Source organism: Drosophila bipectinata, chromosome 2L (assembly GCF_030179905.1).
Source record: "Drosophila bipectinata strain 14024-0381.07 chromosome 2L, DbipHiC1v2, whole genome shotgun sequence".
NCBI lineage: Eukaryota > Metazoa > Arthropoda > Insecta > Diptera > Drosophilidae > Drosophila > Drosophila bipectinata.
In genome coordinates, this window is record NC_091736.1 from 13978515 (window position 1) to 13993285 (window position 14771).

At 41.0% G+C, this 14771-nt stretch overlaps 3 protein-coding genes across 6 annotated transcripts; 2 read left to right on the top strand and 1 right to left on the bottom strand.

Moving 5' to 3' along the window:
• Positions 1-185: 185 nt before the first annotated feature.
• yuri (yuri gagarin) lies at positions 186-8135 on the top strand. 4 transcript variants are annotated; one of them, XM_017241574.3, is made up of 12 exons: positions 327-873; positions 1073-1405; positions 1621-1779; positions 2077-2367; positions 2423-2651; positions 2708-2808; positions 2871-3002; positions 6267-6423; positions 6477-6682; positions 6739-7007; positions 7079-7373; positions 7786-8135. In XM_017241574.3, the coding sequence occupies exons 1-12, from the start codon at positions 508-510 to the stop codon at positions 7975-7977; spliced, it is 2730 nt and encodes a 909-aa protein (XP_017097063.3). In that variant the 5' UTR covers positions 327-507; the 3' UTR covers positions 7978-8135. The 4 variants fall into 4 exon arrangements, with proteins under 4 accessions (XP_070133091.1, XP_070133090.1, XP_017097063.3 ...); XM_070276989.1 differs by lacking the exon at positions 7786-8135 and having other exon boundaries at positions 316-873; positions 7053-7261; XM_070276990.1 differs by lacking the exons at positions 6267-6423; positions 6477-6682; positions 6739-7007; positions 7079-7373; positions 7786-8135 and adding an exon at positions 3066-3529 and having other exon boundaries at positions 186-873.
• A 15-nt stretch (positions 8136-8150) lies between these two features.
• Uxt (Uxt prefoldin-like subunit) lies at positions 8151-8837 on the bottom strand. Its single transcript, XM_017241578.3, has 2 exons — positions 8710-8837; positions 8151-8654 (listed from the first exon to the last, which is right to left on the bottom strand). The coding sequence occupies exons 1-2, from the start codon at positions 8736-8738 to the stop codon at positions 8213-8215; spliced, it is 471 nt and encodes a 156-aa protein (XP_017097067.3). The 5' UTR covers positions 8739-8837; the 3' UTR covers positions 8151-8212.
• A 658-nt stretch (positions 8838-9495) lies between these two features.
• Positions 9496-10198, top strand: LOC108125358 (uncharacterized). The gene is made up of 2 exons (XM_017241489.3): positions 9496-9616; positions 9678-10198. The coding sequence occupies exon 2, from the start codon at positions 9709-9711 to the stop codon at positions 10036-10038; it is 330 nt and encodes a 109-aa protein (XP_017096978.1). The 5' UTR covers positions 9496-9616; positions 9678-9708; the 3' UTR covers positions 10039-10198.
• The last annotated feature ends 4573 nt before the right edge of the window (positions 10199-14771 follow it).

A 14771-nucleotide genomic window follows, 5' to 3' on the forward strand; every position in this document is an offset into this window, starting at 1 on the left:
CAAAACTACATGCTACGTCAGAAGACTACAAACAAAAGATATGAACGCAGCGCTGACGTTGCCGCCAAGGTTCAAATCGGATATTAAATTTGTTTTGCGTGTTTTTTCATTGTTTTTTCTTGTTTATTTATTTTAATTTTTTTTTTCGGGTTTGTTGTGATAAAATTTTTGTAAAAAAATTTTTACATGTGTAGGATTTGGTGTGATTTTGAATTCAAAGCGATTTGCGTGCACCTTACAAGGTGCAGTTCTCCGCACTGCCGTGCGAGGCCCGAGATCAGCGGTGCCTTGAGATTGCCACTCTCGAAGTGAACGTTCCGATGTGGAAACCTTATACACATGTCTAATTACACAAGCTCCTGTCCAGATCAGATACAAATTCAAAAATTATAAACAAAATCAAAAAAAAAAAAAAAATAGCAACCCTCTGACCATTGAATTGGAAAATTTTAATGGTGATACGAGTTGAAAGTTTAGGAAGACGCAGCTGAATACCAGATCAAGATAATGAGCCGACGACCACAGGGCTTCGTCTTGGACAACAAGTCCATGGGCCTCTGCAATCCCAGGCCACCGTCGCCTGGCGCGTCTCCCAAACCCAGTTGCAGCACCCTCGCCGGCAAGCAGCAGTGCCAGCCGTCGTGCCAGGATACAGTCCAGTCTTCGGTGGCTATCCCCGACGAAGGATCAGCCGCCCATGCCCAGTGCAAGGTTAGCATGGAGCCCCTGTGCACGGATCACTATCGCTGCCTGCTGAAGAAATTCCGGGACTCCTCTGGCGACTCCGACAAGGTGAACTTTGAGTTGAACAACATATTCCTCAAGAGATTGGACGAGATCGACAGCCTGGAGGATCAGGGCGGAGATGCAATGGTGAGGGGCTAGGGACTAGAACATCTAGCTATCAATTATAAAGACTGTGAAGTCTTAACGAGGTTGTTAATGTCAAAAAGTCATTAGCCATGAATGACGAACTTAAAACACGTCGTTAAAATTATAGGTTTTAAATGTTAATTTATAAAAAATGTGTTCTTGTTTCTAATTTATAAAAACCTCATTAAATAAATTGCAGCACAGTTCCCAGCTCCGTTTGGTAACTTACCAGGAGTGGGTGGACTTCTTGCTGAACGTGAACCATGTCATCCTGGGCAACATGTCCGCCTTGGAGGACGAGGCCTATGGCAAGATCTTGACCTGCTTCCAGTCGGTTCAGGGCGAACAGCAACAGTCCCTGGAGGAGAACCGAAAGCTGCGGAAGGACATCTGCGCAATCATCAAGCTGGTGCAGAATGCCTACCATCGGGGTTGCTGGCAAACGGAGGGCATCACTCTGGAAACGCTGACCATCAGGCAGCTTCTGGGCGTGGCCAAGGATCAGCGCCTGCCAGAGAGCGAAAGCGATAAGGTAGGAGATGCGGATATGGTGGAGATGGGTTGTGGCGACATCCCGCGATGCGTAACCAAAACCAAGACGTCTCGTAAGATTGAAATAAACGCCAAGACCTTTAAGATTCCTCGTTGATATTTTATAAAGTTTTTTATGTTTTGTCTAATAAACTTGTTATATTTTTAAGTTAAATTATAAGCCTGGTTTTAATGGGTACTTAATACCTTTTGCAGGTATCCGAATGCATGAAGTCCTTGGTCAACGAGATGGCCGCCAAACATGACGAGGTCCAGCTCCTAAAGTCTCAACTCTGCGCCCTGGATGAGGTGGTCCTGACTGCCAGGCAGAAGCTGCTCCTAAAGGACCAGTGTATAGCTCAGTTAAATCAACAGGTGAGTTTTTAAATTCATTTTTTAGTTCATCTGTACCTGGAAATGTAATTTTTGAATTTTAAACAAATTTTTTTCCGTCGTAGTGACGCTTGAATTCCTACTCATTATTCAGCCAAGTTTATTTATAGAATAATTGGAATTCTATTCAAGCTACTCTTATCATTTCATCGTTCAGACTAAAGTCACATTTATAAGAAAATTATTGTGTTTTTATTCGAATAGATTTTCCACTAAAACAATACATTTAGTGCGTCATCCGAATATCACTTTTTATTATATATATTTTGTCTCGATCAGCTACAGGACATTACACAGTGCTATAACACCATGACCGACGAATCGACCACCAAGGAATCACAGCCCGAAAATGAAAAGAACCTGAGTTGTCCTCCGGGTGAACCCTCATCCGACAGCGATCCGATGCCAAAGAAGATGCTGAACAGCCTGGTCGTCCATGACCGCGCCGAGTGTGAAATGGTTCGATTGCTCAACTCGGAGATCAGCGAGCTCTTCCAGCTTCACAGCAAGCAGGAGTTCCAGGCCGTGGAGGATCGTCAAAAAAATTTGGCTGGCATCATGGAGGAGTTGGTAAGATTCATGCATTCTAAAAAAATATACAGAACTTAAAATCCTACCTTTTCAGAACTCTTATCATTTAGATACGCAGAACAAACTCGATAATATACGCAGCCAGTTGAGGATTCTCCATGAGGATCTGGATGAATCCTACCTGGAAACCCGCAAATCGGAATGTGAGGCAGATGATCCAGACGCTGAGTTACTGGTTGCAGTGGCCAGAAAACTGTTGAATTTGAGCAATTGCAATCGGGAGTTGCAATCTATGCTCATGCGTAAGGACCTGGATTGCAAAAGTACGTATACCTGAGAGTCCTTTTTGTAACCTGAATCAATATAACCAAGAAAACAGTCAAAGTTACAGAGCTGCAGGCTGAGTTCGAGTCGGAAAGTCTCTTAAATACGCGGAATTGTGAAATACTTAAGGAGATAGCGGACCTCATATCTAAGCTGGTAGATTTTGTTGATTTTTTTTTTGTTAAAAAATTTTTAACTAAAAAAATTTTATTTGTTAGGGTTATAAGGAATTTTCATATAACGACATCTACAGAGAAAACTGTACGGATAACCCATTCTGTACTGCCATTATGGAGATGTTCGATGAGAAGTCGGACCAGTCGGAAAAGGAGTTCGAGAGCCAGGTAGCTGTGAGTATCTGACGGTTTCGATTACATCGATTCCAATAAACGTCTTTGTTATATGAAATGCAGAAAACCGATACGAAAACAGCTACCCAAACAAAAGAGTACAAAGCCAAAACGAATTCAACAACTAGAGCTGCAACTAGACCAACAACACAACCTACAACAAAACCCACAACAAAACCTACAACAAAACCCACAACAAAACCCACAACTAGACCTACAAATAAACCTACAACTAAGCCAACAACTAAGCCAGCAACTAAGCCAACAACGACACCAGGGACAACACCCAAAACATCTACAATATCAAGGAGCTCCAAGTAACTGTGTCACTTGTTGACCCTCCCAAAAATAAATAACACATTTAGTCTAAGCTAAGCCATTTTAAGAGTTAGCCAAGTAAGCTTAAAGTTCGTCCTTATTCGACTAAGTTGCTAAGTTATTTATCAACGGAACAAGTTCCCGCCAAAAAACGAACTACGAGAATCAACTGAAATCCACATGAAGACAATAAAGCCAGGAGCTTAGATAAAGGGGTTTAGTTTTAAAAATATTTAATTTATAAACCTGAGAAGAATCCAATTCTTCTTCTGGTAAATTAATCCTAAGATAGTTCCATTTGTTAAATAAAAATTGTAGATTATTGTATCTACGTCTGTGGCTTGAGATACTTTTCGTTTGCACATAACCTGTCTTATGTGGTAAATGACATTCGCCTTCGGGCTAACAAATACTATATATAAGGACACATATATACTTAGGTTGGAATGACAACAAATATTATTGTTGCCATTCGAGTCCTCTGATTTATTTACCCATATATTTCGTAGGGCCCAATGTAAGAGATTCGTTTCACTCCCCCTTTCGAGGCTTTTTGTCTACATTCGACAAATACAAATCGTTCGCGAATGTGTTTATTGTGGAAGCTCGGCTGTAAGTTCAACTGCAATTGCCCAGGAGGTGGGGGTAGGGTAGTGTGCCCTTTGCCCCAACCTCCTGGTCGACGAGGTATACCTGCTCTGCTCCCCAGGAGCTGGCAAATCGGAAATAGGTTTCGTGTTATTTATTTACCCACAATCGACACGCGAGGCAGGCGAGCAGTGATATGCATATCGATGAGAGCCGCGGAGGGCTGGGAGCTCTGGCCGAGTCGGGGGTCATGGTAGGAGCTCGTGATCCTCGTGATAAAAAACACTACTACTAGATATTAAGAACATTTTTTAAATATATATGAAAATATTTTTAAGAACCTTTCAAAAGTACTACTACGTTACCTCTCAGTAAACCTATCAAGCCTTTAAAAACCTTTAACATTTCATTAAAAAAAAAAATGAATAGAATAAAAATCTATTAAAGAACCGGTATAGAACACGCTATGCCTCACGGCATCATCTCCTGCTGGAAGTGCTTGGCGCAAAATCAAACAGGAAGCAGTTGTCGAGGGGTCGTCGGCGCTGGGAACCGGAGTCGGCCGGTTCAGAATCCTGTCATCCGTCGGCGGTTGCTGTTTAGTCGCGTGAAACAAATCAAGGAAGCGCCAGGAATCGGCACCGGGAATATATCGCATCGGATCGCATAAAACTGACAATTTACGAGCCCTAATTAGCCGCGCTCCACCGCCCACACACCCACACGCTCGCCCCTATTTGAATTTTCCGCCGTCGCATGGTATTCATTTCGCGCGAAAAGTCACAAGGGAAAGCGTGCAATTAGTACGAAACTTTTCCGCTCATTCAGGCCCTGTTTTTTTTCGTGGTTGTTGCCTTTGTTGTTGACAGCAAAACGCCAAGGGAACGGCCAAAGTTGGCCAAAAGTGCAAATTGTTTTCGAGTGTTTCGTGCGGGGGCGGGAAGTGAAAATATTTCTGAAAAGAGCGAACAGAGCCGAACTGTAAATGTGCAAATTGAGTCAGTGAAAGGTGTGGAAAACTACCAAAAAATAAAACTAAAATAAAATAAAAAATATAAACGGAGGGTCGAGTGGGTGAGGGCTCTTAATGGGTTTAATGACAGTCGATGTCGACAACCCTTTATTTTGTATTTTTGTTGTTGGTTGGTCTGACTGCGAATAGGAATTCATAACAATTCATAACAATTCATTGCCCCGGGTCTTAATCGATTTTCACATTTACCCAGGCCTATCAAATTCGTACTCCTCCGCCCCAATATAATATGCCTTTAAAAGTGTTTTAAGTGCGCGTAGCCACGCTTCCCTCACTTCTAAAAAAAATAATAATAAAAATAAAAAGGAAAGACTGTTACCAATTGAAGACCCAGGCCCAGACAGACGATATTATTTGCTGCCACCCGCGGCAACTTTATTTTCAAATCGTGTCAAACAGTCGGAGGTCTCGGCTGGTATATATATGTATTATAATATCTATAAAACTTAGGGGGAAGCACCTACCCATCATTGTCGCTATATAGTTGTTTGACTTGTGTTGCCAAAGTGCCAAAGAAACGAAACTTTGAAACCCGACACCCCGACATCCCGACACCCGACATCCGAAACCGAAACCTTGCCACCTACTACGGTTCGATTTGGTTTTATTTTCGTGACAAACTTTTAATAGCAATATTATTGAAATGAAATGAAAGCGTAATGAAGTTGAAATTCGTCTGGGTTATGCCAGATATATTTCCGAGTCCATGCAATATGAGAACGGCACGAAAGCCTCGCAACCCCACAAGCGATTTTAAATAAAAATCCAGCCCGGGCGCTGAAGATAGAGGACGGGGGTTATCCGGATAGAAATAAAGATAAAATACAGAATTGACAACTGACAGTTGATTCCGTGTCCGGAACTCTAGGACAATTAGTTATAGCTATTCAACTCTGCCATGGTAAGCTCCGATGCACATCAACCTGGTTGCATTTTCAATTGCATTTTGAAAACTTGTAGAACGAAGAGACCTCCTCCGTCACCATTAGCCCCGATTGTCCGCACCGCCAGGAGCTGGAGCACACCCTGCTCCAGTGCCAGACACAGTCGGAAATCCTTCAGGCCACTCGGGACAATTACCTAAGCATTATCGATGAGTTTAAGCGGGATCTGGAGGAGCTGACAGAGCAGGTGGAGCAGCAGCATCACCAAGCTCAGATCCCACCCTGCCCCGAACCAGAGCTGCACATCGAAGCTCCTCCGCGAATCAACTGCGAACTGGAGATACAAGTTGGGACTTAAAAACAAAGACTTTTATACCAAATACTTATATATATTTTTAATATTTTTTTTATCTTTTTTGTAATATTTTTTATAACACCTAGAACGAACGCTTGGTCTGCCAAATCAAAAGCCTAACGGATACTCTTAAGAATCGCAATGAACTAATCAATAAGTTGCAAACCATGATTAATAGTTACTCCGATATGAGTGAAAATAGTCGCCTCAAAGAAGAGAATCACGAACTTAAAATGAAAAATAGTAAGTTATAACATTTTTTAAATTAAAATTTGGATAAAACTTTATCTTTTTAGGTGAAAATGCACGAAAAACGCGTGAAATTGCTGAGCAGCTGAACGGCCAGGTCACTCAACGGGTGGAACTGATCAACAAATACGAATCCCTTTCCGCCAGTTTCGAGGAACAATGCCAGGAGCTGAAAGGAGCCAACCGCCGGGTGCAGAGTCTGCAGGCTCGACTCTGTCAGGTGGAGAAGCTGCAGGAAGAGCTAAAAACGGAGGTGGGTTTAATCTTTACTTTTATAGTTATGGAAGTTAAAATTTTTTAATCTTCTAGCGAAAAATGTTACGGGAGGAGGTGATTGCCTTGAAGGAGAAGGACGCTTGCAGCACGGGTCGTGAACGGGCCCTCCAAGATCAGCTGAGATGCAGTCAAATAGATCTCGACAAAAGCCGTTGCCTTATCCGGAACATGCAATCTCAACTGCAGCAGCAGGAGCTTCTGCACCAGGAATCCATCCAGGATCTGAAACAGGCCAACGAGAGTATAAGGGAGCAGGTGAGAGGCATGGGAGCCGAGTGCCAGCAGATGCAGCAGCGCCTGAAGTATGTATTCCCGCTTCTGGATAGATTGCGACCATCTTAGAGCAGCCATATCTCCTCTTCCTTTAATCCAGACAGGAGGCGGACGTCAACCGGCAGCAGAAACAGATCATAGACACGTTCCGCAAGTGGAAGGATGCCCAGGTCAGGGCCGACGACGTGATGCGCGAGCGAAATAATCGGGCCGAGGAGCACATCAACATGCTGCTGGAGGAGAACCAATCACTAGCTGAGGAATATCGCCTGCTTGTTAGGGACCACACTGTGCTCGAGACGGAGATGGATCGAGTTAAGCAGGCTGTAAACTATTCGTCCTCGTCAAAATTTGAATGTCCCCCGGGTATGGAGAGGATCGAAGGAGGCAACGATGTGAGTCGCAATTTGAAGTCCCTTTCCATCCCAATTCCGTTTCGGAGAGTTCTATATAAGTTTCATTCAAGATTTATTTTTTTTCAAGTATCTTAAAGCTTAGGTATTTCTTTCGTAGAATTTGCTTTTTTATTGTAAACGTTTTCATTTGTTTTAAGTAAAAAAAAATATAGATATTTGTTATTGTCAAAATTTATAATTTTGTTTTCTAGTAGACTTGTTTTTATTTTAAACATTCGAGTCCAATATTCATCTATATTAAAAATCTAAACATATTTTATCTTTCTTCCAAAACTTTCTTATCGAAATTCAAACAAACCAACTCACATTGGAAATTATTCGGATAGTTACCCTATGAGAACTAGGTTACTTGTTGCTTAATTTTTACTAATTCTATGGTAAATACCTTTAGATGGCCAGACGTTTGAGGAGCATGAACGACACATCCCAGCGCATCTCAGACCAGTGCAAAACCCTGAATACCAATACCGATAAGACAGCTCAAATCACTGACAAAACCACAAGGGCCCAAGGTGGTGCAGGGAAGAGGGACAGTTTAAATGCTCAACGTCCTTCGAGATTTTCGAACAACCTGTTCCTGTAGTAACAAGAGTAGCACTTTCTCCTCCCTCCGTCCATTTCAACTTGGTACACCCTCCCGAATAATTTTTGGCCAACAACGATTTCGAATAAAGTATTTTGTAAATTATCTTTGTAAATTCTGGTAGAAAACTAATAAAACCAGGTGCTTGTGTAATATAATTTTATAATTTTATATAATGTAATATAATTGAGTTATTATGGGGAAGGAATACAATTTGAAATCAAAGCTATTATTTCTAGTTGGGAACTTCAGGTTGAATAAGCTTGGCTCGTTCGCTGATGGCAATCAGGGCCATTTTGATTTGTGCCCTCTTCCGGACACTCTCCTCCCGCAAAACATCAGACTGCTTAGTGAGAATCTTGACACGAACATCGCTGAATTTCTCCGCCTCTTGCAAACTCATTTCCAGGTACACATCCTTGCCAATGTTTACCAGGATGCGGTCCATTTGCTTTACTCGGGCCTGCATGAAGATGTTACTTCCGATGTTGACCTGTGTTTTGTAACCCTCTGGCAGGTGCGTCTCAAACGTCTGTAGAGTGTTTTTTAGCTGGACATACTCCATTATCTCCTCATTGTACTGCCCCATGCACTTTTCCAGTTGACGCAGATCCTCTTTCAGGACTTCGTTTATGAATTCCTCGATTTGGGTGATGCGCGCCTGATTGGCTTCTTGACTGAAGGTTAGATTTAAAGGTGAGAAACAAATGTATTATTATTTTTAATCCTTACTCAGTCATCTGTTTAGATTTATCCTGCATTTTGTCCGCGAAAAGCTTGCCGCAAGCGTAAACAAAAACCAGCTGATGGAAATGTGTCTAAAATCTTTACCAACACTGTTCATGATACTGTTATTTGTTATCGGTCTGTTAAGCGCCGAAGTGTCTGTTATTAGCAGTGACCTGTTGAATTTAACAGCATTTGTTAATAGGTTTTTGTTTGTATAATTTGAATAATATTTTTAATCATTGTAAATTGGGAAGTTAAATTAAAAAGTAGAAAATTAAAATGTCTTAATAATATAAAGAACATAAAGGTATTACATATTTAAGAAAAATTAAATGGTGAGAATAACATAAATATATAAATAAAATAAAAACATAAGTTTCTGAGGCTCTTAAGCTTTTTTAATTTTTTATAGCTTCTTGTAATTTTATACCTCTTAAATCTATGGGTTTGAAATATTAATGGTCTTCATAATGCCAAAGTTCTGTCAACTATAATCCGCAACATGGAAGATTTTTTGCGATAATCCGAAAACTTGGACAGTTCAACGCACATTTTATATAATCCCACCCATTGCAAAGTTGGTGAAAAGATAAACAATTGCCTGAGCACGCAATGGAAATCAAAACCCAAAAACTTCACATTCGAGGGCTTTGTCTGCGAATCCGAATGGAATTGAAATCGGGCCCGCGGCATCATATCATCATCCATTTGCATTTTTAATGTATATTTAACCTTTGAATTTGAACCTTATATGCAGCATGCAGTCCGCTTCCTGTTTTTTCCTCAAAAATTTTCTCCAATCTTCCAGCAGGCTGTGATTGTTCCGTATTTGGCAACGAGAGCTGTCAAGCTCAATTATCCCCATGGTTTATTGAAACGAATCCATTTTATTTTAGTCTCTACAGACTTGGTGAGTATTTCAATTTTTAAATATTTTCCAAAATCACAAAAATTTGTATTTTTTTTGCAAGACCTATCCATATCTCTTCAATACAATTAAATATGAGTTTCACTTTGGTACGCAAACTCTTGCTGAGACCCATCAAAAGGATGCGCGGCGTGATGGAGAGTCCTTTGGTCCAGAGCCCTGTGGAGAAGTTCCGTAAAGTCTGGGTTCGTACCTACATGCCCGTGGCAGGACCTCCGCGCTTCCCCATGTCGGCCGGCCAGCGCCTGATCTTTGGCTGGGGATCTCTTCTGCTCATGATGGTCATTCCCTTCTGGGCTCTGTATAGTACTCCCAGGTGGTCCAAGTTGCACAATGGCATACCTCTGGACGAGGATAAGCCGCCGCCAGAAGAGCCAGAGGACAAGGAAGATAAGAAGAAATAATTTAAAACTAAAGACCCTGAACACTTTTAAACGGTGACTTCATAATCATACTTTTACTGGGGCCTCCATATTTTTCAAATATTTGTGAAACAGCATTCAACAGCGTGGTCCTTATACTGTAATCTATCAAGTTAATAAAAAGCATAATTCTCTAGCCAAAAAGACAAAAACTAAAGTTTTTAACTAATATTTTAACCAAAGACATCTAGTTAGGACTTTTGATCAACTCATGTCGATAGTGAAAGTGAGGACTCCCCATTAAATCATTTTTGGCCAACAGGTGGTGATTTGGTTGACTTGATTTACTTTGCACCCCACAAATAGCTTCGCTTCGATGTCAGGCCACCAATTAAGGATCCGCGCCGCAGCCGACAATAAACCATCCATTGTCCACATCCAATTAGCCGCCTAAAAACACCTCGGCTCCTGTGGAAAGGCTCTTCCACAGGGGTAACGGAGACCATTTTCCACGGTTGCCTGCCACAAATCAAAATGCTGGAAAACCAAACAAAAAAAAACAAACGAAGAAAACCAAAAAACCAGCCAAGGAAACCCAAAAAGCAAAGTGCCAACTTTCATTAAAAGTATTTTTGTGCTCATTGCCAATGCAAGGCGATGCATTCAATTGTGAAATGGTCTTTCGGCCAGTCCCATGCCTAGTTTTAAGCCAGCCCGGGCCAGGCTAGTCTGTGACTTTGACCACCAACTCCTCCTGTTGTCTCTGGGCCTAGTGCATTGTGCATCCAATCCTCATCTCATGATCTACAACACACCGTGACCTTCTTTGCCTTCCACGGCCCATGACAACAGGCTCTATCGATGCACAGTAAAAATTTAAATAAATATCTAATAAATAATTTTCTATTAAATCGTTATCAAAATTGTTAAGTCTTAGTGGAAACAGAAACTATTAAAGAAATTTATAGACTTGACTGTAAATAAACATTATAATTATTTTTGTGCCTGCACTGACTCAGACTCCGCAAAACATTCGCACACAAAATTTGAAAAAGTAAAACCGTCGAAGGAAAGTGAATTTCTTTTTAAGCAAATCAACTTGCCACGCCTCCCCCAGTTGCCCAGTTTGCCCAGCTTCCAGCCAAATCCCCCCAAAGTCCCCTGTTTCTGCAGCTAGGCCTGGGAGATTCACAGATTTTTTGGTGAAATTTCATGTGCCATTAAACTGGTTCTGTCAGGCGCTGCTCTGTCGATCGGGTTTTCGGTATCGATCCGACTCCCCTCCCATAGGGGGCCTGAGTCTGGGCTTTTCGAGTCTGGGGTTTTGGGGTTCGAGTCTGCCTTGGGTGACAATAAAACTCAATGCTCATTTTGTGTCTTATTGTATTTGTGGAAACTTATTGGAAATTAAATTAAAATTTGTACAATAAGTATTTGGTTATATAAATATAGTATTTGGTTATAATTGGCAGAAGCAATTAGAAATTTATTTAAATGAAGAAGATTAATAAAGGTCTTCAACATTTTAATTAAATTTATATATCATGAAAATAAATGTAAAAAAGAAATTTAAGTTATTCTAAAATGTTTAAGCTTCCATGGTATCTTGTCCCTCTGTATATCACATATGTGGCATGCCCCTTTTCCCCTTTTTTTTTAATATCGCCCACATCACAATCCAACTCAGGCTTAATTTCCATTTGTGGCCCAAACCATTCAAGAGGCAAAGGAAGCTTCACTGCCTTCCTGCGACATGTCTGGTGGGCGTTGCAAGAGTGAGTGCATTTTGTGGCAGCACTTGCTGCACTTGCCACACGCTGCGTTGCGTCAGTTTAGTCAGTTTAGTGTGTCAGAAGCCGCAAGAAGAAAGTTGCTCCGGCTGCGGGATCCAAACATTGATCCGGTTTAGTTGTCGCTTCAGCTACAGGTTCGTTGTTCCTTCCAATGGGGAGTAGTAATTTTTTGTTGCATATATCGGATGGCTGTTTTTATGTTTTTTTTTTCTTACTTTCTGCCACCACCACCACACGAAAAATCGTCGTCCACTTTCGGTCGCAATTAATTATGCGGCGGGCAGCAGAAAATGAAAGTGCGCTCAGGTTGCAAGTCCAGATCTTGGGTTCTCACTCTCTCTTTCTCCGTCTCCTGTCCTGGTGGCATGGTCGTCTTTGGGGCGTTTTTTTTTTATATTTTGTTGGAAATCTTAGTCAGTGAGATGCATTTTTCCCATCATTAGACATCGGGTGACTTTATTCCGGCACAGAGAGAGAAATTATAAAGCTGATTTGAAAAATTATTTCTTTAATGAAATGTACCCAACTATTTAATATTAATATATAAGTGTATAATTTTATTTTTAGAATGTAAATTTTAAATTATTATTAACGTAGAACCTTTTTGTTTGTGCCTTTTTAAGAGTCATCACATTGTGGCAAGATCTTTATTATCTTCAAACGAGAACGCCGATGCAGTGGGTCTCCCCATATCCTATGCTAGTCCCGGCAGTCCAGTGTCTTCCCATCGAGATGTCGTTGTCATCATTGGCCGACGGCCCATAAAGCGTTTTCTTTATGCCCGCCGACCGACTGACTCGCAGGTGGTCACTTAGTTTATGGCCCTGCAACCGCAAGATCGCACACCGATCGGCGCTGATTTGTTGCCGCCATTTCCCCCGCCTCCTTCAGATTGGTAACTAAGGAGGCCTAAAGTGTTCTCTCGAATGCTGTCACTAAAATATTAACCAGAAGAAGGGTGCTATTATTTCCTGAATCGAAGAAATAGATACTCTAGGATTTATAAAGAATAGTATATTTAATGAAATATTATTTAAGAATTTATTCAAGTTAATAATGGAACATTTTTTGACCTTGTTTCTTTTAAAAACAATTTTTCTAAACTCTTGCCACACAATCTTTATTGCCTCTATTGAGTCATCACCAATACCAGACAATACATTTTATTAGCCCAATTATGTCCACCCACGTCGCCTTCACCATTTCCAGAGCCAGAAGAAAGGAAACCTTCATCGGATGTCTAACTCAAATTTATCGAACTGTCAACGCCACAAACCCCTTGGGGCTACCGATCACCATAAAAAAAAACTAATTTTATTTCGATTGCGCGCTAATAAAAATTAAGCGTTAACCAATAAAACTTGTAGACAATTCTGTAAAATAAATAAGTGGAAAAGCCCACACAAAATGGCAATCGATCGACGGCGGCGACACGATCAGCGGTTTTTATTTGATCTATATGGCTGTGACCCCGTCAGCCAAAAAAAAAACAGAAACAAAAAAAATAATACTATAACAATGAGATATGGAAAACTGTGGCATGTTTTCCCAACATCAACTTGCCTCCGAGTTAAAGCTCATAATCGTTTAGGACCAAGACCATTGACTGCGAGTCTGAGCCAAAAAACTGAATCCAAGAAAACCAAAAAATAACTCTAGACACAAATTATATTAATGGGCTTTTGTTGGGGCCCGTTGATGATCAGGAGGTGGCTTTTTTTTGGAGGAGGAGAGCCTGGCATTTTGTCTTTGCACGAATCACGTTTTAGAAATTGCATTGCACATAGGAGGCACTCGGAATGATCAGCCAACTATAGTACTAAATGTGCTCCAGTCGGCATTCAAGTCTATGACACTGTTCAAATTTTGTTTTTAATTAAAGTAAAATATATTAAATTTAATAAAATATGGCTTAGGGTTCTGGATTTGAGGGCTTGATAATGCTATTAATAAGTAATTTTTGGAACTTTCAGATTAAATAAAAAATTGTTCTAGTTTCTTAATGTATGTATCTTACCATTCTTGTAAAGCCCTATCCCTATGATATAATATATTATGATTAAATGAACCAAAGTTTTCTCTTTGTGCATTTAGAGCCAAAATAATAGACAGAGCCATAGAGACAATCTCTTTGGCTGTCAGGGCTTTTTGCGCAAGTTCTGGGGATGTGAAAAGCATTTGGGCAATACAGGGGGTTTACGAGAGTAAGTGGCACTTAGTTTTAATACGTTGCCCTACCGTTTAAATGGGCCTGGCTCGCAGGCAAATCGGAGTTACCTGAAATAATTGCATGAACACAAATTAGAGCGTCGCACCGCGGTCGCGGATGGGGAATAGGAATTGTTCTGCGATTTTGCTGATTGCCCGGGCTCTTCCGTTGATTCCGTCTTAGCTTTCTCCACCAGCCCAGCAGATCACCAGCAAGAGGTCTCATCTTGTCACGTCTACTTGAGCCCGGTCTCAGTCTTCGGTCTGAAAACATCTTTTACTCTCTTCCCTTTTCATGCATTTCACCGGCAATCAGTGTTCTTCGATAATTTAAGCCGCCGAAGAATGTTTTATAGCCCGGCGAGAATAATGCGTATTGTGATCATTGAAGTTGGCCCAAAGAAAATAGAAAATATTACTTACTTCCAGCAAAGACATTTATTTGGTCGTTGAGCGTTTGGTTTCTGGGTTAGCTGGCCTGGTATTTGGCACTTGGGTCAATGTGCCACATGTGGGTTGAATGGATGAGTAATGGGTGTCGAAAGAAGCAGCTCCCATCCCGGGGTCTCAATTACAGGTGGTTAGTCTAATAAGAGGGCTGCTACCCTACAACCTACAGCCCAGAAGAAAGTTCGTAAATTACTTAATTTGCAATTGCAAATTAATCCAGATCACATGCAAGAATCTAGGCAATTTCCCAGGATACATCTGAGTGCACATTATATGTACTACATGTATTCCCATTAAAATGTGCACAAAATTCTCACACTCGAA

Excerpts from the sequence above, each read along its gene's own strand:
- yuri (XM_017241574.3), top strand. The coding sequence starts at position 508 with ATGAGCCGACGACCACAGGGCTTCGTCTTGGACAACAAGTCCATGGGC. Across the intron at positions 2,368-2,422 it reads CTGGCATCATGGAGGAGTTG|AACTCTTATCATTTAGATAC; the intron begins GTAAGATTCATG and ends CTACCTTTTCAG. Across the intron at positions 7,008-7,078 it reads CAGATGCAGCAGCGCCTGAA|ACAGGAGGCGGACGTCAACC; the intron begins GTATGTATTCCC and ends CCTTTAATCCAG.
- Uxt (XM_017241578.3), bottom strand. The coding sequence starts at position 8,738 with ATGCAGGATAAATCTAAACAGATGACTGA. Across the intron at positions 8,655-8,709 it reads AAATCTAAACAGATGACTGA|TCAAGAAGCCAATCAGGCGC; the intron begins GTAAGGATTAAA and ends TCTAACCTTCAG.
- LOC108125358 (XM_017241489.3), top strand. The coding sequence starts at position 9,709 with ATGAGTTTCACTTTGGTACGCAAACTCTTGCTGAGACCCATCAAAAGG.